We start from the raw sequence: 27987 nt of genomic DNA, 5'->3' as shown, positions 1-27987 counted from the left end.
GAGCAGGTGGGGGCAGAGATAGAGGCTTGACTGAAGCAGGGAGGATCACAGGACTGTGGTGTCTCCTGGCCCGTCCCCCTCTATCCAGAGACTGGCAGTAGCTGTTCAGCTGAAGGAATCTTGAGGGGCATTTAGATGTACCCTCCATCAGTGTAAAAGCCCATCGGGGGTGGCTAGGTGGTGCAGTGGATAAAGCACCGACCCTGGAATCAAGAGTACCTGGGTTCAAATCTGGTCTCAGACACTTGATAATTACCTAGCTGTGTGGCCTTGGGCAAGCCACTTAACCCCATTTGCCTTGCAAAAACCTAAAAAAAAAAGCCCATCGGACCTTATTCCCTAGGGAAAGACTGTAACTCAGCTATGGGGAAGTCGTCGTTCCCCCCCCCCCCCCCCCCCGCCCCGAGATCCTGCAAGAGGGAACAGTCCTGGGAAGGTGAGAGACACTCCTCAGCCAGGGAGATATTGGCTCGGGATCCCTCCCACATTAAGCACAGCCTGGTGGTGGGGCATGGGAGAAGACTCCTGCTCCTCCCAGTCATCTGGAGACCAGATGAAGAGAGAGATAGGTTTTCTTCATCAGCCAATCCACCAACAAGCATTAATTAAGGCACTGACCATGAACTGGGACCTATGTGGGGATACACTTTAAGAGTGATTTCAGTCTTGAGATGTCCCTGGCAGGGCAAGGCTCCCTAGAACACAACCATTCATGAACCCTCAACACCTCAGGGGACACTGGTCAGTAACTGGGAACTGGTGGTGAGCAAACTGCCCTGTCTTGTTCTGCCCTATCCAGGCTGGATTTCAGACACCAGGCCCCAAATTCAAGGCCATTGGGGAGGCCTCCCAGGACTAAGGTTGCCCTGACACAGCCTCTGGGAGTCTAGAATGGGCATCCAGGTAGTGTTTCAGGGGAGCCTGGTTAAAATTGTGTCTAATTATTTTATTTCACCATTAACCCACTTACTGTTTCCTAGATTGCTTTCCAGTTTGCCTGAAGCCTTACAGTTTTTACTCATGTTACTGTCACTAATTTCTAATTTTATCCCATTGTGGAATCTGTGAGCACAGGATGCACGATTCTTGCCTTTTTGATTTGCTGAGGGCTTTTTTTATGACAAAATATGTGATCTATTTTGGGGAGAATTCTGGGTGTACTTGGAGACTATGGAATCTCTATTTTTTCCCCATTCTGTTATCCCCATATGTCTAATTTTTCCAGCTTATTCAATAAACATCTCAGATCTGGGATTTCTGTGTTAATCTTCTTGCTACATTTATCATATTCTGATAATGGGGTGTTGGAATCCTCTACCATTTGTATATACATATATGTTTATTTTAGCTATTTCTCCTACATTGCTGTTGACTGATATTTTACCAATTTAACTGCCAAATTGTTCAATGCATGTGAATATTATAAATGGCTAGATGTTGATTTTCTGTTCCTTTTACCATAATGTCCTTGTCATCTTCTGACTTGAATTCAACCCAATCTAATGTCATTTCATCTTTTTTTAAACTTGGATCTAAACCAAAGCACTTACACTTTGTTCTGTTCTAAACCAAGCTTCCTGAGAAAGCAAGTTTGTTGAGAAATTTGAGCAGTTTCTCCTTATTACATTTCTGGATAATTAGCATCTTGGTCCTTTCAAAGTTTCAATAATTCTTTTCTTTGTCATTATTGTTTAGACGTCAGATCATCACGTGTCTGGAAAATCTTGACCTTTGGACATCTCCAGGCTGGGGTTTTGCAGGCTTTTTTCCTCTTGGGGATACTGCCTATCATTGAGCATACTGGGAAATGTTTCCTTCTAGTTCATTCTCTAGCTATGATGTTTCTGGGCTGACGCTGGTTGCTCACTCTTCCATATGCATCCTAAGGCCATCCTGGGCCCTCTCTGGAATTCTGCACCAGGGACTTCACTCCCTCGCAGTCCCTGAATGGGGGGTGGGGGGTGGAGGAGAGGGTCATAGCAGGCTAGAGGAGGTGGAAGTATTGAGGAAAAGTTGCCCTGGAGAAAGGCTTCCATTCATCTGACCAGAGGGGGATGATGGGAGGGATGACCAATGTCAGATCATCAGTATGCTCCACTAGTATCCATGCAATGTTGAGATGGCAGGAACGCCTCGGCATTGTGGGGATGAGGACCCCATGTAGGGGACACCCTCAGAGAAGGAGAGGGGAGATGCTGCAATCTGCACCAGGGCAGGGACAATGCACAGTTTGGACTCCTAAGAATCTTCCTACACTTTTTAGAAGTTGTTCCTTTGCTTCCTACCTTGTTTTCTTCAGGTAGATTTAGAATTTCCCTTTAAAATGGTTGAGACTTGTGACGTCCCTGGCATAGGAATCTCCTGATGAGGAAAGTTCCTCCACCTTTGCAGGTCACCACATGCTCTGACACAAAGCCCCAGTGAGGTGGCTGGACCCCAAGAGGTGAGATGACGCGACCAGGGTCACACGGCTACCAGGCTGGGGCAGAGGCAGAACTGTGGTCCAAGGTATCCTGGCTCCCAGAGTCTGGCCTTCTTCCCACCATACCACAAGGTCTCTCTTGGAAATGCGTCTTCTCTGGTTAATTGTCTTTCTTGGCATTCCTTGCATTGCTCCTGGAGCTGGCCCAGCTGGCACACACCTAGCAGACTTCTGTCCCCAAATGATCTCATCACGTCACGCAGCGTGCTGCTTCTCTTGGGGGGTAAGCTTCTGGGTTGGCCTTTCCCTCCACTTGTCTCTGGGCATAGGGAAGGGCAGCACTTGCCACAGGAGTAGTCCATAGCACTCCCCTCTACACACAGGCAGTGCAGAGTACTGGAGAGAGAGAGCAGTCCTGGGTGCGAGTCCTCACTGCAAGACCCACATTCCAGACAACTCTCTGATATGAGACCTAGCGGAGATGGACCCACCTGCATTTCCTCACCTGAATGTTCAATGAGATCCCACATCCAAGTCCACCTTTCCCCTTCCCACAGGCAGAGAAAATGCATGTTGCCCAAACTGGATAGTCCAGAAACCCTCTCTCCCCTGCAAGCACCAGGTGTATCCTCATCTCTACCTCCTGGAATTCAGAGTCCCTCAAGACTCCACCAAATGGCCACCTCTTTCAGAAAACCTTCCCTGATTCTCTTGGCTGCCAGCTGTCTCCCCAGACTCAATTTGCCAAGTAAATATGAATTCAGTTCATGGAATATCCCCCCAGGGGAATTTCAGTATCCTGAGTACAGGGACCATTTTTCATTTAGTCTCTGAATTCCCTGCCCCCTCATAAGTGTTGCCTGGGACATAGCAGGCACTTAATCAGTGTTGGCTGGATTGGACCTTCCTTCCACCACCTAATGTTCTCATTGAGGAGAGGGCATAGTGAGAGAGGGCTGAAGCCTCCCTCCAGCGATTCTTTTGCTCCTGAGGGCTGGGGTCAAGGCCACTTAGCAGACATTGCCCCTGCCTCCTCCATGTCTTTTCTTGTGACCCTTGGGTCTCAGGACAGTGATCTATCAGGCCCTGGTCTGTTCTCCTGCCCTACCCCACTCCGTGCCTGGCCTGTCTTCCCAGGAGTCAGTGCTCCCTTTGCGGTGGTCTGTGAGACCAGTGGAAAGATAAAAAAAGGAAGCCACCATCACCCCAGACTCACTGTGAGACCTCAGCTAAGGGCTTCAGTCTCCTCGTCTGTCAAGTGGACATCATCACAGAACCTACAAGGTAGCAGGTGCTGCATTAGGCACTTGACAAATTGGATTGCTTTTGGTTCTCACAACATTGCTGGGTCATAGACATTTTACAGATGAAGAAATAGAGGCAGTGATATGACCTTGGGCCTTAAATTCTATCCATTGCACCACCAGCTGCCCCAATATCTTCCTCAAGATGAAGGTCCGACAAGACAGTGAACGTGAATCTGCTCTGAAGAGGTGTGGGGCCTGCCTTCCTCACAATCAGCCCAACTGGTTCTGAGGATTCACCAGCCTCCTCCCACAGTCAGGCAGACCCCAAGCATGGCCCCTACATGGGGTCCTTGGCCTCTGGGGCTGGAGCTGGTGCTGGCCAGTGGCAGTATCTAACTTCCTGCCTCCTTAGGGCTGATCTATGCTCTGTGGCCCCCTCAACTTCACAGGTCTGGGAATGTCTTCTTCTCGGCTGTGGCTCTGGAAGGACTGGCTATCGGGACAGTAGGGAACTGAGCTGTGTATTCCTCCTAGGACAGTCAGGGCAGAACTGAGATTCAGAGGAGAGAGGGAAGATGGGAGGAACAGATTCTGTCCCTCTGGGGACCACTGCCTGAGGGGCTCAGCTCTGTAGAAGCTAAGCATGAAGGAATTAGGGGGTCTGGGATCCAAACCCACACCAGGGGAAGGACCCCAGATGGAGCCCCAACTCTGAGTGGAAAAGAGATACTGTCATCCCCAAATTTCAGGGTAAAGTTAGGGGGCAAGAGCTGCTTTGTTGGCCAGTTGTGTGACCTTGAATTTCTTACCCCCTGAGTCTTTTTCCTTATGTTTAAAATTAAAGGGTTGAGTCAATCAGTTTAAAATGCATGGATTGTAGGCCTTCACTATCCTAACTGCTTTCCTCCCGATGGCACACCTTGAGAAGGGCAGATAGAGCCTCTGGGCTTGGATTCAGGAAGGTATGGAATAAACCCCATTTACAGGGCGACCACCCCCCCAATCACCAAATTATGTGTGTCCTTTGACTCTGTGATACCACTTGGGGTCTGTGCCTCCAAAAGATGCAAGAAAGAGAAAGGGCTCAGAGCTAAGAGAACACTGATGGTGGTGACAGACTGGAAACTCTTCCTCCCTTCTCTATTATGGTCCAGGGCACCCGCATAACCGCCAGGCTCAGGCCCTAGGAGTCCTGGACTCCACAGTCTCTTCCACCTTCCAGATCCAAGATGGTGCCGAGGTCTGTGGTTTCACCTAGGGCAAGCACACTGCTCCGGCCCTCTGCAGCACCTCTTCGATCTGCCCCTCCTCTCCACAGACACTGCCCCATCCTGGGGCAGATCCCTATCAACCTACACTGGGACTCTGGCGATAGCCTTGGAAGGCCTGCCAGCCGCTAGTCTTTCTCCTCTCCTGTTCAACCACCAAAGTGATCTTCCAAAATTCCATGTCACCCCGTCCTCAATAAACTCCAGGGGCTCCCCATTGCCTCCGGGAGCAATACGAAACCTTCTGTTTCAAATTCTTTTCATAGCAGAGCCCCCTCCTGCCCTTCCAGTCTTCTTACATCTGACTCCAGGAAACACTCTCTTTGATCCAGGGACATTTGACCTCCTAGCTATTCCACCAACAGACATTCCATTTCTTGGCTCTCTCTGATTATCCCCATGCCTAGAACTTCCTATGCTACTAAGTTCCCTGGCTTTCCTTTAAGTCCTATCTTCTACGAGAAGCCTTCTGCAGCCCCTCTTCATTCCAGGCCCTTCTCTCTTGGTTCATTATATTTTATTTATGGTGTAGAAAGCCTATTTGCAATTATTTGCATATTGTCTCCCCTCTTAGATTGAGTTCCGGAAGGACAAGGACTATCTTTTTTTTTTTTTGTATCTCCTTCACTGAACACAGTGACTGGAACATAATGGATGCTTAATAAATGTTATTGATGATGCCCATTAAAGAGGCAATGGTTGATCAAATCATGGCCCTTGAATGGGCCATTGTGTCAAAAAATTACCTCTAGGAGAGCCACGTAGGAACACTCTGGTGAAGTGAGCAAGAGAACAGCTTATACAGTGGTAACAAGACTATGAAGACAAATGTCTTAGAAAGACTCAAGACCTCTGAGAAGGCAAGGCCCAACCATGATCAAAGATGGAACTGAAAAACCACCTGCTCACAGAGAGGTGGTGGATGCCAGGTATGAAATGAGGCAAGTTTGTTGTCCTGGAATATCTGTCACAGGAATTTTGTTTTTTGCTATTTCAATGGTTGGAGTGTGGAGCAGCAGAGATATGGAGTTATCAATGGAGAAAGGCAAGGATAAGAGCATCACTGAAGCATTTTTTAAGAGCTTGGTGAAGGAGGCCAGGAAGCAGCCCAAATGAACAGAACAACTGTGGAAAAGGCAGGCCTCACTTCAAAAGGTGGAGCCTCTGACAAGGAGGAATTCAGCCAGGTGGTCCTGGATGCTGGTGGGGAAAGGATGGGAACCCTTGCTGAGAGTCTGTGAGAAAGAAGGAGGAAAGTCGGGAATCCACACTGGCATGCTTATGGTTTTCATTCTGAACTTCACTGACATCAGATAAAAGGGGCCTTCCCACATACAGAAGAGATCAGATAAGGGGGTGGTGCAGGAAAAATGAATCTCAGGCATGCATAGCTTATTGGCCTTTCCAAAAAGTGTGGAATAAATAAGACCAGTCTGCATCTCAGAGACTGAAAGGTCAGACGCAGAGGAGGAAGGAAAGAAAGACCAACTCTGGCCCGGGGGCAAGAAGTAGCCAGTAGCCCCCTCCAGAGAGAAGAGAGGGAGCTTGGTCCTCTGAGGGGGAGGAGGAAGCAGTTGCTTGACCTTCAAGGATTGAGCTGATGGGGACTCAGGGGCTGTCTGGTGAGAGATCACCCTGGCAAGTTCAGAAGAGGTGATGAAGAAGGAGGGCTGGAGACTGCCTGCCTGGGGCTGCCAGGACAGTGATCTGATGACAACAGAGAGATCAGCTGGGCCCCCAGGGAATGTATCAGGACCTGACCAAGCATCTCCTAAGACCCCTGGAGCCAGGTGACAAAGACAACATGACCCATGTTGGGGGCTTTGTGTAGCCCAGGTGATAACTGAAACATGAAGAATGTGCAAGAAACCATGTTCTTAAAAGCACAGGTGAGTTTTCCTTCACCCCTGCCGAACGAAAGAGGAGAAAGGCCGATCAGGAAAAGTAAAGAAGGTTGTGTCTGAAAAGGGAGAGATGCAGGAAACATAATGGCCCACTCAGATGGATTTTTTAAATGCCTGCATTTTAAAGCATTTGAAATTTAGGACTGAACCCCAAAAAGCATCCATTTATGGTTCTACAGCAGCTTGGAAGGTCTCTGAATAGAGTGCCCCAGGGATCTGTGATTCAGATAAAGGTAGAGATGGCTACAAAACTAGAGGGACAGCAGACTCAACAAGCTCAATCTCTGGGGCTAAATCTAATAAGATGAAACATAATAGGGAAAATATAAAGTTTTATAGCTGGACTCAACAATCTCTTCCACCAGAGTAAAGTGAGGGAGCTCAGGTCAGGGAGATTGTCCAACAAAGGAGCTGGGGCTCATGGTGGCCTGCAAATGGAGCAGGAATCAGTGGTGGGAGCACTGGTAGCTAAGAGCTACCCACTTACTTGGAAGAGCAAAGTGTGGGGTCCCTAGGAGCCAAGGAAGCACAACTGGAGAGGAGATACATTTACCAAAGAGGATGATGACAACATGCTGGCCCTCCAGGAATCTCACCCTAAGGGGCACAACTTTCCAAAAGATGAACAGGTTTGTTCTATCAAACCTGAAGGAGGGAAAGAAGGAATTCATGTGGCCATTTTATAGATGGGGAAACCGAGGCATTAAGGCTGAGTGACCTGTCTAAGAACATGGCAAAGTCCAAAGTGCCCAACGGTCTCATCAATTCTACTCATTTCTTTCCTTTTGTTCCCCTTTTGGCTTCACCCTCCCAGCACACCCAAACACCACGACCTTTCCAATGGTCATACTGCTGACCCAAGAAGATGGTGAAGCAGGCATGACTGGCAGGAGTCCCAGTCCTGGCTGGGCAGGGGCATGTGAGGTTTGGATGAACTGGTCCACACCCACCCTCTGGCATTTTATAGACAAGAAGCCCATGGCCCAGAGAAGGGTGGAGTTGTGGCCCAGCTCCCAGAGCCAGCCAGGGGCTGACTGACTCCCAGACCTACCCCTTTTCCATGACACTAAGCAATTGAAGAGCTCTCCAAATCAAACAGGAAGTGCCTTCTGGGCTAATCCGGTGGTTTGGCTAAAGCCATAGGACAGCCCTAGGCCCACAGAGAATTGGCAGAACAGGAGCTCCTTGGCTCCTGCCTATTTCACTGGTCCAGCTCCTGGCAGAGCTGAGGCTAGCAATGCAACACAGCCCTCCGGCCCTCTCTCAGGGATCTCTCTGCCTCCCAAAGTTAGAACCTACTAGAAAAAGTACCCATCACTAGGACTGACCTCCTCCTGGTCACCTCAGTTACTGAGTTGAGGCTCAATGCCTCTATAACCCCCATCCACACCTGAGCTGCTTCCACAAAGGACTGGCATATCTCCCCTTTCCTCTTTTTTTTAGTTTTTTTTTTTGCAAGGCAAATGGGCTTAAGTGGCTTGTCCAAGGCCACACAGCTAGGTAATTATGAAGTGTCTGAGACTGGATTTGAACCCTGGTACTCCTGACTCCAAGGCCGGTGCTTTATCCACTGCACCACCTAGCCACCCTGTCCCTTTCCTCTTTTCATGGGCAGCTGCAGTCCATCCTTCCCCAAGGGGATCCTTCCCCCCAAGCTGGCCCCACTTATTTCCCACCAGACATTACCCCTGCCTACTTAATAGACTGAAAGCTCCTCAGGGGCAGACATCATGTCTGTCAGCTCCTTTCCATCCCCCAGAAGGGAAAGTGGGGAGAACATAGCCCTCAAAAATGTGCTAAAGAAATCAAGCCAGCCGTGACAGACACAGCTTCCAAAATGCTAAGAAAATGACCCATAACTCACAAGTGGACTCAATTCCATCTCCTACCATCACACAGCTGTCCCTGTGCCTAGTGGATCCTCCATCTCCCACCACCACTTGGCTGTCCCCATGCCTGGCAGGCTTTCCCTCCCAGAACCAGCTCAGGTGCCACCTCCATAGGAAGCCATCCTTGATGCTCACAAATACCAAAACTCTGGGCTTCCTCAAAGTGTCTTGCATCTGGTCTCAGCTTGACATGTTCTTTCCCCTGAGAATGTGAACTCGTGGGGGGCGGGGATGTTTCACTTTTTTTCTTTGTATCTCCAGTGCTACTCAGAGAGCCCCAGACAGATCAGGTATCTAATAAATGCTAGGGGTGGGGAGCAACAACTTTGGGAGTTCCTGAACTGAGATTTAAGAGTGCCAGACAACTGGTCAGAAAGAGATGGCTGGGGACAATTTGCTGGCATTGAGTACAACTGGCAGTGTTGGTGACTCTATTACCCATAGGCAGAGGGCAGAGGGAAGCATTGGAGGATAGTCACAAGAGAATAGAGGCCTGGTTACAATTCTAAGACAAAAAAAGTACTAGATCCTACCACCTTGGAAAAACTGAAAACTTCCAGGCCCCCAGAACAAGCTCTGAAAGTAACTGCAAGAAAGACCTGAAACTTGAGGCAGTGCTCCCTAGACCCTGAGAGGAGAACCCAACTTTAAAATAAAGTTTAATGTAATGAAATAGGTTGGGAGAATGAGCAAATGACAGCAGAAAAAGAATCTGACTAGAAAAAGTTACTATAGTGATAGGGGAAAAAATCAAAACAAACTCAGGAGATTACAACAATGTCAAAATAGCTACATGCAAAGTCTCAAAGAAAAAGTGTGAATTGGTCTCAGGCCTAAAAAGGATTCCAGGAAGTGCTCAAAAAGAATTTTAATAATTAAATGGAGGGGCAGCTAGGTGGCACAGTGGACAGAGCACCAGCCCTGAGTCAGGAGAACCACAGTTCAAATCTGGCCTCAGACATGTAATAATTGCCTAGCTGTGTGACCTTGGGCAAGTCACTTAAAATCCCACTGCCTTGCAAAAAAAACAAAACAAAAAAAATTAAGTGGGAGGTAGAGGGGGGGAAATGGGAGGGAAGGGGAAAAAATAAGAGTGATACAAGAAAATCACAGGGAAAAAATGAGTCAACAGTTTAGTAAAGGAGGCATAAATACTGAAATAAATAGCACTTTTAAAAAATTAGTCTAATAGTAAACAAAAAGACATAAAAATTCAGTAAAGAAAACAACTCCTTAAAAAGTAGAACTGGTCAAATGGAAAAAGGGGTACAAAAGCTCACTGAGGAAAATATCTCCTTAAAAATTCAAATTGGGGCAGCTAGGTGGCACAGTGGATAAAGCACCGACCCTGGAGTCAGGAGTACCTGGGCTCAAATCTGATCTCATACACTTAATAATTACCTAGCTGTGTGGCCTTGGGCAAGTTACTTAACTCCATTTGCCTTGCAAAGAAACAAACAAACAAACAAAAAACCTTAAAAAAATTCAAATTGGAGAAAAATTTCTAATGAATCAGGCAAATAGAAGCTAATGACTCCAGGAGACATCAGGACAATAAAACAAAATTTAAAAAAAAAGAAAGAATGAAATGTAAAATATCTGAATGGAAAAAATTATAGGACCTAGAAAATAGATAGAAGAGTGATAATTTAAGAATAATTTGTCTAGGGGAGGCTAGGTAGCTAAGTGAATAGAGCATGGGCCTTGAAGTCAGGAGTACCTGGGTTCAAATCTGACCTCAGACACTTAATAATTACCTAGCCGTGTGGCCTTGAACAAGCCACTTAACTCCATTGCCTTGAAAAATCTAAAAAAAATAAAAAGAATAATTGGTCTAAACCTATATCAGATTGCTAGCTGCCATGGGGATTGAAGGGTAGTAGAAAAATGTGGAACTCAAAAGTTTGCAAATGGATAAATGTTGAAAACTATCTTTGCATATAATTAGAAAGTTTTATTTATTTATTTAGGTTTTTGCAAGGCAAATGGGGTTAAGTGGCTTGCCCAAGGCCACACGGCTAGGTAATTATTAAGTGTCTGAAACTGGATTTGAACCCAGGTACTCCTGACTCCGTGGCCGGTGCTTTATCCACTGCACCACCTAGCTGCCCCTAGAAAGTTTTTTAAAAACTGTACCAAAGGGGACAGCTAGGTGATGCAGTAGATAGAGCCAGTCCTGGAGTCAGGAGCCAGTTCAAATGTGACCTCAGACACTTAATCTAATTTAACTGTATGACCTTGGGCAGGTCACTTAACCCCATTGCCTTGCAAAAACAAAAATAACCAAAAGTGTACCAAGAAGGAAAAAAAGGAAGGTAACATAATATTGTCAGAAAATATACTTTTCTTTGTTTCCATATACTACATGAAACTTTTTTCTAAAATTCAGTAAAAACTAAGAGAAATAAAAAGCTTAAAAAAGAATTATTGATCCACCTGAAAGCCATGATCAAAAAAAGAATCTAGACATCATCTTTCCAAAAATTGTTAAGGAAAACTTCTCTGCTATTCTAGAAATAAAGGGTAAAATGGAAATTTAAAGACTCCACTAATCACTCCCTGAAATGAAAACTCAGAAGAATATTATAGCCAAATTCCAGAGCTCCTCAGGTCAAGGAGAACATATTGTGAACATCCAGAAAGAAACAATTCAAATATCATGGTGTCACAATCAGAATCACATACAACACAGCATTTCTACAATAAAGGATCATAGGGCTTCGAATATGATATTCTGAAGGGCCAAGGAGCAAGGATTACAATCAAATATAACCTATCTACCAAAACTGAGTATAATTCTTCATGGTAAAATATGGATATGCAGTGAGGAGTTTCAAGCATTCCTGATAGAAAACCAGAGCAGAAGAGACTATAAGACTCAAGAAAGGCATAAAAAAAGAGCAACAGAAATCATAAGGGATTCAATAAGGTAAAACTTTTGAATTCCTTCATGGGAAGATGATACTTGTAACTCCCATGAACTTTATCACTACTAGGGAAGTCAGATGGAGAATATATAGACAGGGGACATGGGTGTGAGTTGACTATAATGGGATGATATCCAAAAAAATAAAATTGATCAAATAGAGGACTTTCAAGCCTTTCTGGTGTAAAGACTGGAGGTGAATAAAACATTTGAAAAACATAAGACCCAAGAGAAGCATATAACGGCAACATGAAAGAGTAATCATAAGGACTCAATAAAGTTATACTGTTTACATTCCTATAGAAGAAAGTGACACATTTAAGAACTTTCCATTATTAGGGCAGTTAGGAGTGTGCATAGGGGCACAGGTGTGATTATATTGAGAGGGTCTCCAAAATAGAAATGTCAAAGTGAGAAAGAGGGATGCACACAGAGAAGGGGAAAGGAAAAGACAGAAGGGAAATTTTTCTCACATAAAAGATATGGGCAAGGAAGAATGGGTGAGGGGATGGTGGTGGCAAGGCCTGAACCTTACTCTCATTAGAATTGGTTCAAAGAAGGAAGAATGTATCTATATCTATCTATACCTAAGTAGATAATTATCTATATCTCTATATAAATATAGAGAGATAGAGAGAGATATATACCATTACATACTCAGCTGGGAGTAGAAAGCTATCTCACCTAACAGGGAAATAGGAAGTAAAGGGGATAAGGGTTATAGGGTAGGTAAAGTCATAAAAAGGAGACGTTTAAGGGAGGCAGTGGTCGGAAGCAGAGCAGACTTTTGAGAAAGGACAGGATAAAAAGAGAAAAGGATAAACAGAAGAAAATTGGATGGAGGGAGATATACTGTTAGTCATCATTAATGGGAATGGGATGAGCTCATCCATAAATAGCCAAATGGATCAGAACCAGAGTCCAACAATATGTTGTGTACAAGAGCCACACGAAGCAAAAAGACAAAGTTAAAATAAAGGACTGGAGCAGAATCCAGTATGACTCAAAGTACAAAAGGCAGGGGTAGCAATGACAGTCTCGGAAAAAACACAAGCAAACACAGATTTAATTAAAAGAGATAATCAGGGAAACTACATTATGTTAAAAGGGACTAGAGACTGTGAAGTGGCACAAACATTTTTGCACCAAGTTTTCCAGTAAGGCCCCACTTTTCAAATATATTGACTATAGAACTGAATCAAATTCATAAAAGTAAGGGCCATTCCCCAATTGATAAATGGCCAAAGGATAGGAACAGGAAGTTTCCAGAAGAAGAAATCAAAGCTATCTATAGTCACATGAAAAAAATACTCTAAACCACTGTTGATTAGAGAAATGCAAATGAAAACATTTCTAAGGCATGACCTCATTTCTATCAGAAATGACAGATGCTGGAGGGGATGAGGGGAAAATTAGTTCATTGAAATTGGTGGAGTAATGTACTGTTCAACCATTTTGGAGAGCAATTTGGAACTAAGCCCAAAGAGTTCTAAAAACCATGACTTAGCAAATGCCACTGCTATCCCAAAGAGATCCAAGAAAAGGGAAAAGGACCTGTATACACAAAAGTATTCATAGTAACTCCTTTTATGATGGCAAAAATGGAGGGGATGTCCATCAGTTAGGGAATGACTGAAGAGGTCTGTGGTATACAATTGTGGCAGAATTCATGTGATGGAAATGTAAGGGATAGTTTCAGAAAAAACATGGGAAGACTTACATGAACTGATGCAAAGTAAACTGAAGAACCGGGAAATGCCCTTGCACTATAACAGCAATATTGTAATAATGATCAGTTGTGGAAACCTTAGCTATTCTCATTAAGATGAATGCAAGACAATTCCAAAGAACCTATGATGCAAAATGCTCTCTACCTCCAGAGAGAGAACTGATGGTCTCTGAGTGCAAATTGAAGTATAATCTTCTCCGTGTTTTGCTCTTTTTTTTCAATGTGGCTAATATGATTTGTGTGACTTCATGTGCATAATTGATATTTTGATATTATATTGGGAGGGTCTCTAAAAAAGAAATATCAGGGCAAGAAAGAGGGATGCACAAAGAGAAAGGGAAAGGAAAAGATAGAAGGGAATTTTTCTCACATAAAAGAGGTGTGCAAGGAAAAATGGGTGAGGGGATGGTGGTAGCAATGCCTGAACCTTACTCTCATCAGAATTGGTTCAAAGAGGGAGGAATATAGACAGACAGATTATCTATCTGTTGGGCTGGTGGGAGGGGGGGGGGGGATATAAAACTCAAAATTTTAACAAGAAAATGCTAAAAATAAATAATAAAATTTAAAAATAAATGTTTGAAGGGAGAAGGGAAGTGGGAGAAAGGAAGAAAGAACAAACAAATGAAGAAAGGAAGGAAAGGAATGAAGGAAGGAGGGAAAGAAGAAAGGAAAAGAGTGAAGGAAGGTAGGGGAGAGAAAGACAGAGAGAGAGAAAGACAGAGAGAAACAGAAACAAAAAGAGAGACAGAAAGAGAGAGGGGAAACAAGCAGAAGCTAGTTCTTAGGTGTCTGAATGGGGTGAAAAGGGCTTCTCTAGGGAGAACCCAGGAAGAGCAGCTGGGGCCACCTCTTTGCCCTCAACTGTTAAGTAGGGGCCTTGGACTGGAGAGGCAGCAGCTGGGTCTCTCCAAGGAGAATGAAAGGACCGTTTACATTTGTGACAAACAGCCAGGAGGAAGTAGCTGCACATTCATCCATAAACAGGATAGGAGAGCAGTTTCCAAGCCAGCCCAGCTCCTTTGCACAGGCGGCTGGCATAGGGCCAGCCCTCGGACTCCCAGTGAAGCCAGCTGGGGCTTCTGTCCTTATAAGGCTGGGAGGAATCCCGCTGGCTCCAGGGAAAGGCCTAGGAGGAAGCAGCTCTGGGGCCCGGCTCCTCTCCCCAGCACCCCTCAGGCCCTCCCAAGCCTTTGTTAATTATTGGAACTGAGGACAGAGCCCGGAATGCAAAGGTCACCTGTCCAACAAGAGCCAAGAAACCTTGGTGAGCTTAAAAACTCCTCAGGCTAGGGGTGGGAGAGTCTGAGAGGGCTGAGAGTGGGGCAGGGATTAAGGCAAAGACAGGATCACCTGGGATACCTCAAGTACTGCTCACCAACCTCCAGGAAGTTCCTTCCCAATCAGAGTGTGCACGGATCACCCACTGCCCTCTAAAGGTGCTGCTAAGACAAGGCATGACCATTAGAATACCCCTTGACCAGCTGGGGAAACTGAGGCCCACAGGGGACAGTCTTTACTTGATGGTATCATCAGTTCCCACAGCCCTCAATGACCATTTCTATACTGACAATTCTCAGATCTACTTATCTAGCCCAAAGCTCTCTCCTCCCTCCAGACTAGCATCTCCAGAAATCTCTTGGACATCTCCAAATGAGTGTTCTATAGACATCTTAGAAGCAACCTTCCTATCACTGTCCATTCTCCCAACCTCCAGGCTCACAAGCCTGGCCTCCTCACACTCTCATCCTCCCTAGCCAAGCTGTCATCAAGGTAACAACTTAGGCTTTGCACCATCTCTCAAAGACACTCCTTCTCCTCTGACTCTGCCCCTCTCTGGTGGGGCAGACCCTCATGCCTCGACTGTGGCAGAAGCTGCTGGGGATCTCTCCCTCCTCCAGTTCATCCTCCATTCAGCCTCTAAAGTGATCTTCCTGAAGCTCAGGTCTGAGTATGTCACCCCCTTCTCTCCCACTCAGTAAACTCCTGTGGGTCCCTATCACTCCAAGACAAGTGTGAAATTCTGTTTGGCATTCAAAGTCCTTCATAACTGTCCCCTCTTCCCTTTCCAGTCTTCTTCCACCTGACTAGTGACCCCTGGCCTTCTGGCTTGTTCCATCAACAAGACCCTCCATCACCCATCTCTAACTATCCCCTCCCACCCTGCCTGAAAGACTCTCCCTCCTCCACACCTCCTGGTTCTCCTGGCTTCAAGTCCCAGAAAAAATCTGAACTACTTCACGGAGACTTTTCCAACCCCCCTCAGTCAGTGCCGGTGCTTCCCTCTGAGATCACCCCCAATTTAGCCTATCTAGAGTTTAGTGTATTAGAGGCAAGCTTCTTGAGGGAAGGGACCCTCTTTTGTCTTCCTTTGGGTCCTCAGTGGTGAGCCCAGGGTCCAGCGCATAGATAGGAACATGCTTGTTGACTTGAAAACTTGGAACTCAAGGCCCTTTGATACTTGGACTACCTTCCTCTGGACACCATGTCTTTTAGGGTGTCCAGGACTGACCACAGAACTTCAGATGAGTCTGATGAGGACCAAGGCCAGAGTTCATAAGTGAGTGAACATGGGGCTGTCAAAAAAGCCAACTTAATCCAAAGAATAATAATAAAATTAGCAAATTAAATTAATAAATAAATAAATATTAATATATTTTATAGAAATAAAATTAGCAAGGTAATGGTAGGAAGCTGCCCATTCAAAAGTGTTAGAGAGACTGGATGGCCACCTCTGGAGGATGTCATAGCTGAGGGTCCTTTCTGGGTGGGAGGGTGGACTCTGGAGCCCCTGGGGTTCTAGGATTAGGTGACCTTGCCCTTTAATCAATCAGGGGAAGCCAAAGACAATTTTTCAAAAGGGCAGTCAGGACTGTTTGGCTGCTGATCATTCAGAATGTTTCAGATGATATTACTAGGTCTGTATCCCAAAGAGATCATCACTAAGAGGGGAAAGACCCACATTTTCAAAAATATTCCTAGCAGCTCTTTTCATGGTGGCAAAGAATTGGAAACTGAGGGGATGTCCATCAATTGGGGAATGACTGAACAAGCTGTGGTACATGAATGTGATGGAACACTATTATTCTAGAAGAAATCATGAACGGGTGGACTTCAGAAAAGCCTGGAAAGACTGGCATGAACTGATGCAGAGAGAAGGGAGCAGAACCAGGAGAACATTGTCCACAGCAACAGCAGCTGTAACATCAGTTGTGAAGGACTAGGCTCCTCTCTGCAGGTCAGCGATCCAGGACAGTTCATTCTAAAAGACTGTGATGGAAAATGTCACCCCCAAAGAAACATAGATCCGAATGCAAACTAAGACATGCTCCCTTTGTAAAATTTGCTTTTTGTTTTCTCTTTCTCGTGGTTTTTCCCTTTTGTTCTGATTCTTCTATCATAACATGACTAATGGAAATCTGTTTAACATGATCGTGCATGTACAACTCTATCAGATCACCTGCTAGCTTAGGGCTCGGGGGAAGAAAGAGTGGAAGGGAGAAAATTTTACAAAAATGAATGTTAAAAACTACCTTCGCATATAATTGGAAAAATAGATTTTTTAAAAATTTTAAGAAAAGAATGTCTCAGGTGAGATAAGGGCTCCTCTCCTTCTCCCTCCTCCTCCTCATCCATCTGTACCTCCTCTTCTTCTTCCTCCTTCTTCCCACCTCCTCATTCTCTTCCTCCTCCTCTTCCTCCTTCCCCTCCTGTGTCTTCATCCCCGGGCTTCCAATTCATTCATTCAGCCCCTTGAAGGATCACTCAAGTCTTCACTGAGTAGTTACTGGGGTGCGGTGGGGGAGGGGATGAGAGGGACAGGAGGGGCCGGAAGGGGCAGGGTCTTCCCTTTGGGGCCTGGGGGAGGGAGGAGAGCAAGTCTGGTTGAGAGACTAGGTGCAACAGGAAACCACTGGAGGCTGCCTGCCAGAAGCATCTCTCAGTTATGAGGCAGAATATGCAAAAGGCTGAGAGCCGGGGAGAGGCAGCTAGGCCCGGCTGCAAGAGCTCCCAGGGAGGATTTGGTTAGAGCTCGAGAAGCAAGGAAACACTTGGTGAACAGGCTAGGCCTGGAGCAGAGGTGGCCTAGCTGAGCTACAGAGCACAGGATATGATCTTTGACCACAGGAAATTGGTGAACACCCAGGCAGGGCAGTGGCCCAAGCCTCTGCCACGGGCACGACTTGGCCCGCCACTCTTTCTGTTTGTCCTCTGCCTCCTTCCTGGAAATAGTGATGTGCTTCAACAGAGATCTGGGTTCAAATCCCATCTCTGACACTTTCGAGCAGTGTGCTTTGGAGTAAATTGGCCCCTCCAGGCCTCCATTTCCTCATCTGTTCAATGGAAATAGCTGAACTCCCCTAGCTCCCAGAGGAGAGAGGCGAGAGGGGAGGGACCGTGAGGAGAGCACCCTAGAAGGGGGAGCGAAGATGAGGTAAAGGATGCTGAGCAGACCCAGACAGAACAGCTGGGCGGTAGGTCAGAAAAGGGCAAGCCCATGAGCTTCCCCCTCTCCTCCTCCTCCTCCGGGTCACTCAGGCCAGAGTCTCATGGAACATCTGGGAAAGTTCCAAGGGAAGAGACTGAGCAGCAAATGAATAATTTGTCTTGGCTCTTCCTGTAACCAGAGCTGGGGGATCTGGTGACTGGGAAAGGGGGCTCAGGCTCAGAGCTGCCCTTGGGACAAGAGGCCCTGGCCCAGCCTCGACCTCCAGGCCCCGAACCAGCTTCTTTCTTCTCCTCCCTCCTCAAGCCCCTCGGCTCCCCCCAAGTGCAGGCAGCCTCCCCGGACTTCTCTAAGTCAACGGAAGCAGCAGTAGTAGCAGAGTTTTCTAACTCCCCCTCCCCTGCTCCAAAGGGAAGTTTTCATTCTTGGTGTGACATAGGCCCAGCTGGCCTTGGAGCCAAGAAGTCCTGGGTTCAGATTCTGCCCCAGACAGACACTTCCAGCTAGGGGACCGTACACGAATCACCCAACTTCTGAGAGTATTTCTTCAAGTAAAAATGAGGATAATCATAACCCTGTTCTCATGACACAAGGGCTTCACCACACAAGGGTTAACAGCCTCAGTCTCAGCAACCCTCCAAAAGCCCTTTCTTTTTTTGGAGGGAACTGGGGTTAAATGACTTGCCCAGGATCACACAGTGAAGAGGTATCTGAGACTGGATTTGAACTCAGGTTCTCCTGACTCTAGGGTGGGCGCTCTTTCCACTTAACTGCCCCAACCCTCCCATCTTCCAGCTTAACGGGGCCTCCTTCCCTTTCACAAGCTTTCATTAAGAAGACCCATCTCCCACCTCCGAGCCTTTTGGACTGTCTCCAGACCAGGACCTCCACCTCTTGGAAGCCTAGTCATCTCACAAGACTCTTCAGGTATCCCAACTGTCCTTCTATCCCCCTTTCCCCTTGTGAGCAGTGAGCTGGAGGGCAAGGCTATTTATTTAAGTACGACTAGCAGGCCTCTGCCATGAAGGGCTGCCTCCACCCCACCCTGACACAGCAGCAGAAATCTCCACTTAGAAAAATCTCAGTAAATGTGTTGGCTGTCTTCCTTAAGGCCCAACCCTCTGCCATTTGTCCCTGGTTAGGACAAACTCTGGGAAGGTTAACACATATTTATTCCAACAGCAAGTCCTTTCCATAAGTAAGAACACCTCCATTCTGAGGAAGGTAAATCCAGGACACAGAGAACTGTGGGAGCCCCCCCCCCAAATAGCCTGGGTGCATGTTGTCTCCCCAAAAGAAAGTAAGCTCTTGGAGGGCACAGCCAGCTGCTGAACTAGGGGTCTATGGATAGCAAGACCAATGAGGTAGGGAGAGGGGGGCTGGAAAGGAGACGAGAGACTGGCATCATACTTGACTTCATGCAAAGCTCTCTCTGGGCCAAGGTGTCAGGCCCAAGGAGGAAGGCCAAAGACATGAAGAAGAGGGGAGGGATGGCCTGATTGAGGGTCCCTCGGGCTCCAGGTATCTGCTGTGGGGGGGCAGGGCCAGGACCCCCCTGCTCTCCTGCTAAGGTGGCCTTGGTCAGAAGGGCACCCCGCCCAGGCAGCCACCATCTGCCAAGGTCAACATTGAGCAGCTGGGCCCCAGAGGAGGGTGGGAACAATGCCTTCGGCTCCCTGCCCAGGGAACTCCTAGGAGGTAAATAGGGGCCCAGCCTAGCCTGGCTCCAAGAGGAACCAACGGTCTCTGCCATGGGGCAGGGGAGGGGAGGGAAGCAGGTGCTTCCTCACTGAAGATGTGTGCAGGTGCCTCTGGTCTGGTTGCCAGACACTGGCTGCCTTCTGCCCACAGTCTCCTAGGCTGGCCAGTCAGGCCAGGAGCCCCCAAGCCAACAGGTCCAAGGGTCCATCCTGAGCATTCAGGCAGCTCCCATTCCCTAGGCATGGCTGACCCCAGAGTGGGCCAGCAGCCCCTGTCCTCTTCCAGTGCTGGGGAGGGGAGGGGAGGAGCAGGCAGTGCCCTATAGCTCCTGGGCCCCTCATTGGACTAATGGCAACAAGAAGCTGGTCAGCTCAGTTCCATAAGCTTTTTAAGGGAAAGTTAGAACTGCTTGGGAGCCGCCCTCCATCTCTGGGGGCAGCCCAAGGCGCCAGTCACTGGGCGGCTGCCAGCTGATAGTCCAAGATAACCCGTAGGAAACTTCTGGGTCAAACATTACATGATCTACAAGCATTTGTTTCCTTCCATTCCTGTGGCTCCACCACTGGACCAGGCTGAGTCAGACCAGTCCTAAACACAGGATGTGGGGGGTACAGGCACAAAGACCACGTGGCCGCAGCCTCAGGGAGTCAAAACTTGAGTGCAGTTCTCTGAACTGGAGACCCCAAAGTTATTCTTGGGAGCTCAAAGAGTGTTTCTGGAGCAAATCATTTCAAACTGGGGAGAGCCCAAGGGGTCTGGAGAGCCCTGGAAGCCCCTTGCGTGAACTTCGGAGCATGTGTAGACATGCTACAACAGATCTGGCTCTTTGAACCCCAACAAGTGACTTCCTTTGACCTAGACCTCTGTTTGGCCTCTATTCTCTACAAAAGAAGAGACCTTGGACCACCTCCCCATCTGAAGTTGACCTGGGACCCCAGTCCTTTACCTGCCTCAGTCTCCATTCTTTCATTTAGGGGAAGGGCCTGGAGGCAGGACCTTAGGTATTGGGATGGTCAAGAGGACCAGCTATCCTGGTACCAGGATCCCATGGCACTCCTATAGCCAACCAAACACCAAGGCCCTCTGAAAGCAGAAATGTCCTCTGGGTCCAGGAATGCCCTCTGGGTCCAGGAATGCCCTCTGGGTCCAGGAATGCCCTCTGAGTCCAGGAATGCCCTCTGGGTCCAGGAATGCCCTCTGAGTCCAGGAATGCCCTCTGGAGCCAGCCCATCCTTGGCTGAGCCCAGCATTCTTCTGGAAGGCATGATGCATTGCATAGGAATGGGATGGTGTTGGTGCTTTGTGATAATCACAGGAAGTTCGAGCCCATTCTCCCCAAGACTCCCCACATGAAAGGACACCCCCAGGGCTTGGGGGAAAAGACTTGTACTTGTCCTTTCTTCAAAAGCAGTATCCCAGTGTAAAAGCTAAGGATGTTACTGGGCTGGCCTCCATTCCCAGCATGGTGGCCTGGACCGATGGCAGCAGAGAAGAGAATCCCAATCCCACAGGAATACCTCTGGAGTCCTGAGAAGTCCTTGCTCTTGGACAGTGAGCCTCGAGAGAGCATTCCCTATCCTGGCAAGGCCCTCAGAGACCACAGAGTCACACCCGCCCCTCTCCCAGAGTCCCCACCCTCTCTGTGAACACAGGATGCTCCAGACCTCCAGCCACAGGAAAGGAAGCCTCTGGTGTTCCCTCGTCCCAGAGTCTTTGCTCTTCCTTGCCCTGCTCTCCCTAGGGTCTCCTCTGCCCGCAACCCCCTCTGCATGGACACAGGCTCACAGTCAGGGACTTGTCCCAAGGGCTCACACTTCATGGGTAATGAACAGTGGTTAAATCTTCGTTGAACTCACTATCAGCTTATTCCATTTTCTCCAGGTCAACTGGCCTCCCCAAGAAATCAGGTCATTATTTCCCCCCTACCGTGGTCGTCTAGCTCTGAGCTAGGTGCTGTGGGGGGAGATGCATGAACCACAACAAAGTTCCCTCCCCCAGGCACTATGGCTCCATGACCAAACTGAGTCTCACTCAAAGTTCTTTGGAGTCCAAGATCTGAGCTCTTTTCCCCACAGGGAAAGAGTCAGAAGAGAGAAAAACAAACAACCCCTCCGCCCCCCCAGGAAAGAAGGAACAAGGCCAAGTTCTCCCAGGGGTGCAGAGGAGGTATCCTGGAACCAGTTTCCCCATTCTCAAAGCATATTTGTTATTGTCAAGAAAGCTTTTAATTCCCACAAAAATATTTGTCACTGAAACATCATCCTTCCAATCATGACCAGGAAGGACCCACCCAGACTAGCCCCAGGGAGCAGGACACAATGACTCCCAAGTCCTGGGTTCCCTGACCTCCCCAGGGCCTGGCTGGGGTCACAGAGGATTCCCCAGGGCCTTCCTCTCACTAAAGAGAACAAGAACAGAGGTCACAGCATGCGGGAGTCATCCACAGCCCTCCCAGCAGGGGTTAATGGAATGTTGCCAGCTCAGGGAGGTCCTTAAGGGATATGCTGCGACTAATTGAAAAGGGAAGTTTGTCATTGAATGGGCCCTTTAAAGGACCTGAAACTGTCTCTTTTGGGTCTAAAAAGGCCCAGGTCCAGCCTGGCCTCTTGGTCTCAAGGTGATCCCGAGGTCAAAGCATGTCTTGTCCTGTCCACCCACAGCCTTCTGAAGGACAGCCACAGAACCAGACATGCAAAGCTGCCCCCGCCACCAGGGGACAGCCACAGAACCAGATCCTCAATGTTGCCCCTGCCAACTGTGGACAGCCACAGAATCCGACACACAAAGTTAGCCCTGCCACTAGTGGACAGCCACAGAACCAGATCCTCAAAGCTGCCCCCGCCAGCTGCGGACAGCCACAGAACCAGACACACAAAGCTGTCCCCTGCCACCAGTGGACAGCCAAAGAAACCAGATCAGCCACAGAACCAGACACACAAAGCTGCCCCCAGCACCAGTGGACAGCCACAGAATCTGACACGCAAAGTTAGCCCTGCCACCACCACATCTCTCTCTCTCAGCCCTTCAGAGGTGGGTGTAGGCAGCTCACCAGAGGTTACTTAGCTCCTCCAGGCCAGGAGCTCAGAATTATAAGCAGAGCATAAACTGGTCAGGTTGAAGTCCTTTATCCTTATAACCCCTCCCTAATTCCTATCCCGTCACACCAAAGAAGACCTCACTTTCTAACCAAAAGCAGAATGAAATCCCTTCCCCCCCAAAAAAAGCCTGAAAGTTGGGACAGAATGGCCTACACAGCCAGCTCTCCTGCCTCTCTCCTCCACCTTCCCCACCTCTCAGACTGCCAGCTTTTGGTCTAAGAAATACAGATTTCCCAGTCGAGAGAGAGAGAGAGAGAGAGAGAGAGAGAGAGAGAGAGAGAGACAGAGAGACAGAGAGAGAGAGACAGACAGACAGACAGAGAGACAGAGAGACAGAGACAGACAGAGAGAGAAAGAGAGAGAGGGACTACAGCCAGATGGAACAGCAAACTTGTGTGTTTGGGGAAGGGACTCCAAACTGTCCCTATTCTAGGTTACACTAAGCCAATCAACTCCATAAGTCTTTGCTGGGTGCCTACTTAAGTACTGACCCCAATGACCTGTTGCTATTGTTCAGTTGGGTCTGATTTATCAACTCCCCATTTAGAGGTTTCTTGGCAGAGATACTGAAGCAGTTTACCATTTCCTTCTCCAGTTTATTTCACAGATGAAGAAACTGAGGCAAATAGGGTGAAATGACTGGCTGAGTGTTACACCGCTAAGTGACTGTCCAAAACCAGATTTGAACTCAGGTCCTCCTGACTCCAGGGCCAGTACACTATCTGTTGTGACTCCTATCTACCCCTCAATGACCTAGACACACCATTTACAGGCCCTAAAAAGCTCTCGTCAGAGAAAGGCAAGAAAGGAGGAGGAAGAGGAGGAGAAGGAGGAGGCAACAGCACAGGGGCTAGGGACCAGGCCCCAGACACTTACCCGGCAAACGGACATCTGGTTGGTGGTCAGGGTCCCAGTCTTGTCAGAGCAAATGATGGAGGTGCAGCCCAAGGTCTCCACAGAAGGCAAGCTGCGGACAATGGCATTTTTCTTGGCCATCCGCCGGGTTCCTAGTGCCAGGCAGGTGGTGATGACTGCAGGGAGCCCTTCGGGAATGGCTGCCACAGCTAAGGCAACCGCGATTTTGAAGTAGTAGATGGCACCACGGAGCCAGGAGCCACCATGGACGGGGTCACTGAAGTGGTTGATGTTGATGGCCCAGACTGCCACGCAGATCATGGAGATGACCTTGGACAGCTGCTGGCTGAACTCATCCAGCTTCTGCTGCAATGGGGTCTTCTCTGGCTCCGTGGCCACCATTTGGTTGCGGATCTTACCAATCTCCGTGTATACCCCTGTGGCGACGACTACACCTACAGCCTTGCCTGAAGCGATGTTGGTGCCCTGGAAGCCAAGAGCTCTCAGCAGCTGGCAGGGAGAGGCCCCAGCCAAGTCTACCCCAGAAAGGCCAGCGCCCTTCCTTCTGACCCCTGGGCTGGAATGACAGTGCCGACCCCGGGGGCATCACCGGGCATCACCTAGTGGCAAACACTGAAATAGAACAGAAGAGCCCACTCTGCACTGTCCTAGGCACATGTCTGGGTCCTTCTGGTCTCAATTGTCTAAGTTGGAAAGAATGACCTGCCAGCTCTAGAGTTCTGGCTTCTGGTCCACTGGCACAACAGGCATCCCAGGAAGAGAAGAGTAGTGTGGTCACACAAGGAGCTCTCAGTGGGTCCAGAACAGGGGATCATGGCCCTTCTTCAAGGCCAGAAGGACTGACATAGACTCCAGGCCCATCCCATTACAGGGGAGGAATCTGAGGAGGCAGACCCTTGGCCAAGACCAATGGGATCTTCCAGTGTAATACTCCTCTGCTGCCCTAGTCTGGGATTCTGCCCCTCAGCACAGGCCAGCAGTGGGCTGAGGCAGGATGAGGGAGACCCCAGAGCAGTCATTCCTAAGCCAGAGCAAAGGAGGGGCTCCCCAGTGGCTCTCATCACTTGCCCTTTAGGGCCTCCAGTTCTTTATAAAATAGGGACCCTCCACCTTGCTATCATCACTCTTGGCCAGAGGGGAGTGCTTAGTGCTGGAGGCCCCAGGGCAGAGCCTAAGTGAAGGCCAGACAGGTAGAGGAACTAACTAGACAATGACTTTTCTGACAGATATTCTGGGGAGCCTTGGATCCCCAGTCCTAGTCCGCCCTCCATCACTAGGCCACTCTCTTCTGGAAGCTCCCTCCAGCCTCCTGTGGAGCCCCAAGCAGGACCATGAGCACAGACTCACCGAGAACAGCATGTTCTTCTTGTCCTGGTTCACAGCCCGGGGGTCGGGGATGGGGTCAGTGTGCTTGAGAACAGACATGGATTCACCTGCACACATACAGACACCCCAAACTTCCAAACTTGGCAAGGACAGTTCTACCCTGACATTTCCCAAACCACTACCAGGGTCTCAGACGGGCTTCAGGCAGGAGGTGTGGAAAGTTCAGAGATATCTCCTGTGGGCTTTGGTTTCCCCTCTTGTCTGATATCTCCTCTGCTGTCCACCTTGGACCTTCATCTCCACCCTCCCCTGCCCACCAGAATGCTGGCAGAAGTTTTAATAATAACCTCTTCTTTGTAAGAGAAGGCATCAGAACCATGTATGTGTATCTGTATGAAGAAGGGATTCACCTTACTGGCACAGTCTTGGAGGGAAAATCATGGGGTGGAGAGCTGCTGGGACAGATTCAGGCCCTAGAATGACCTGGCCTGCCAGGGAAGGGAGGTGAGCTCCCTGTTCCTGGAAGGCTCTAAACAGAGGCTCCATGGCCTCTGGTCCTGGTGATCCTCAGGAAAGGCTCCTTGGTCGGGTGCAACTAAGCTCCCACCAGTTCTGATCATTCATCTTTCTATCCTCAGAAGCCAGCCTTGGGTCCTGAATACATTAGGTGCTTAATGAATGTTTTTCCACAGAGTAGGGGTGCCAATACTCAGACATAAGATTCTTGGGGACACTGTAGAACAATCCTCAGAAGCCCTTTCCTATCAAGTACCCCTTCTGGCTGGGACAAGGTGATTAGCAGTCCTCAGCAGCCTCCACCCTTGGATCAGGGGTCACTTGGGCCACTCTGGGGAACCTTCCTGCCCCGGCTTCCTGCCTGTTAAGAGGAACTGAATCTGAGCTGGAGACCAGAGAAGGATGATCCACTGGAGCATCCCAGACATCACCTGGTCCTGTCCTGAGGCCCAGATAGGCTTCCTTGCTCAAGTCCTACAGCCAGACTTGCAGCCAGCTCTTGGCTTAGCCAAGAGGAGATCTCTAATCCCAGTTCAGTCTATGGAAGTGGAAGTGTGCTCTAACAGCTTCTACCATCACATGCCCCCTGCCCAGGCCCTGCTTCAGAGGGGGCTTCTCTGCTGGTCCTGATGGGGGTAGGTGGGGAGAGGTCACAGCAGCATCCAAACAGGTTGCTTCCCACATGATCCTCCCTGCCCCCTCCTCCCCAGAGTTACCCCAAATTAGCTGCCAAGGAATTCTGGGCCTGGCAGAACAAAGGGGACCCACCAAGGAGGCTGCTCCATTCAGCACAGCCCCCTCCAGTGGTGCAGCCTGGGGAACAGAGAAGGCCACAGTCCTACATCTGATCTCTCATTCCCTGGGCTGTCTGTCATCCCTGAATGAGAACCTAGCTGGTGAACCGCGGCTCAGCCCCAAGTCTTCCTTCCATCTGGCAATAGGAGAAGGTAACTAGAGATGGGTCTGACTGGAAACTCAGCACTGGGGATCATGGTCTGCTCCAAGGCTGATGGAAAAGATATCTGAGCTGCCCTTTGGCCCTCCCTGTCCTAGGCTGTATCCTCACCTGTCAGGATGGACTGATCTACTCGGAGGGTGGTGGACTTGATCTCAATGAGGCGAATGTCAGCTGGTACCTTGTCCCCAACTGTAAGGAGAGGAGAGGAGAGAGAGAGAGAGAGAGAGAGAGAGAAGAGCCTTGGTCAGGAGGGATCCCCCCACTGCTCCTCAGTCCTGCATAGGCCCCCATACTCTAAACCCCTCCCCCGCCACCATCCTCTGGACAGCATGAGCCTTGGACCCTCTTCTGAGCTCTGAATGTCCTTGGGTAGGTCTCTTCCTCCATCTCCTGGTCCCTCTTTCCTCTTCTGTAAAATGGAGGGGCTCTGGCTCTGAAGTCATGTGGCTCTGGCCCAAAAATCCTGTGTCCTGGGGCAAAGCCACCTTTCTGAAGCAAGTCTCTGAATTCACCACGCAAGCCTGAGAGTTGGACTCAAGGTGCCTCCAAGTTCTATTCTGGCTCTAGATGGGGGTCTCATGACTAGCTAGGAAGAGAGCTGAAGGGAGTCAGGATGCCTGGTTCCAAGGCCCAACCATGCTGCATCCTGCACATCCTCTGGACCTCAGCTATTGGCTCTTTAAAAAGAGGGAGACCAACCTGGTGTCCCCCAAAGCCCCTTCCAGATTCAACAGGTTGCTATTTCCACACAGAACCAAAGGAAATGGGGGAAACTCTGAGAAAAGCTGTCTCCCAGGGCAGAAGCCCTTTCCCAACAAGCCCCCAAAAGGCCACAGGGCCCTATTCTGGGGTCCACACTGGGCCCCTGACTCTGCAGATGGATCAGGATCTCTTTGATGTAGTCATTCCCTTCAATGATGCTGATTGCAGCCGATTCTGGATCACACTCATCCGTGGCCATTCATAAGCTCCCCATGTAGGCCCTTAGGGGAAGATGTTAGATTGACATCAGGGGAGGCATCAGGGAGAATGGACACAGAGTCAGCCTCGGACCATCAATTTCCATTCATTTGTTCAGACTTTTAGCTTTGTTGGGACCTCTCCGCTGTCTCTAGGAATGTATGTCTCCATCTGGTTCAGTCTAGTTTTCAAAGAATCTGTTGCTTGAGCCTCTCAAGCCAAGATGTTATTTCTCCTTCCAAGTATCCTTCAAAACTCTCGTTTCTTTTCCAGTTTTTTCCTCTAGAGGTCTCATTGCTCGATTGATAAAATCTTTTTTACAATCTTTTTTTTCACTCTTACTTCATCCCTTCCAGATGTTCTCATCAAATCTGTGCCCAAGCACAAGAGGCTCTGCTTATAAAAGTTTGAGGGTCTCTTCTTTTGGATTTCTGTCTTCAGCTCCCTGTCACCACAATAGCTCTTTGGGGGGGGGGGTTCTTTTTTTTCCCTTTACTTATTCGTTTCAGCTTTTCTTCCGAAATTAGAACTTTGTGTGAGGATCAGATTCTGCACACTTTGGAAGGAACTATCTGACCCTTGGGGAGGCCTGTTTTGTAGTCCCCAGATTCTGTTGCTGAATTCTGAGTACTGTACTCTTTGGGGATCTTAGGGATAGGTCAGGTTAGAAAATTGAGAGCTTTCAGAGTTCCCAAAGCAAATTCAGAGTGATGCCCTTCC

At 48.5% G+C, this 27987-nt stretch overlaps 1 protein-coding gene across 2 annotated transcripts in view; it reads right to left on the bottom strand.

Annotated features, from left to right (window-relative positions):
• The window catches only part of ATP2A3 (ATPase sarcoplasmic/endoplasmic reticulum Ca2+ transporting 3), a 79266-nt gene that overhangs the window by 26952 nt on the left and 24327 nt on the right, over nt 1-27987 (bottom strand). For both annotated transcript variants that reach the window (XM_074190552.1, XM_074190553.1), the window contains exons 6-8: nt 26416-26496; nt 24855-24940; nt 23508-23972 (exon numbers count right to left, since the gene is read on the bottom strand). In XM_074190552.1, the coding sequence (XP_074046653.1) occupies nt 23508-23972; nt 24855-24940; nt 26416-26496 (632 nt within the window). The remainder of the gene's footprint in view (nt 1-23507; nt 23973-24854; nt 24941-26415; nt 26497-27987) is intronic.

Source organism: Macrotis lagotis, chromosome 6 (genome assembly GCF_037893015.1).
Source record: "Macrotis lagotis isolate mMagLag1 chromosome 6, bilby.v1.9.chrom.fasta, whole genome shotgun sequence".
NCBI lineage: Eukaryota > Metazoa > Chordata > Mammalia > Peramelemorphia > Peramelidae > Macrotis > Macrotis lagotis.
This window is presented reverse-complemented; position numbering and strand designations above follow the sequence as displayed.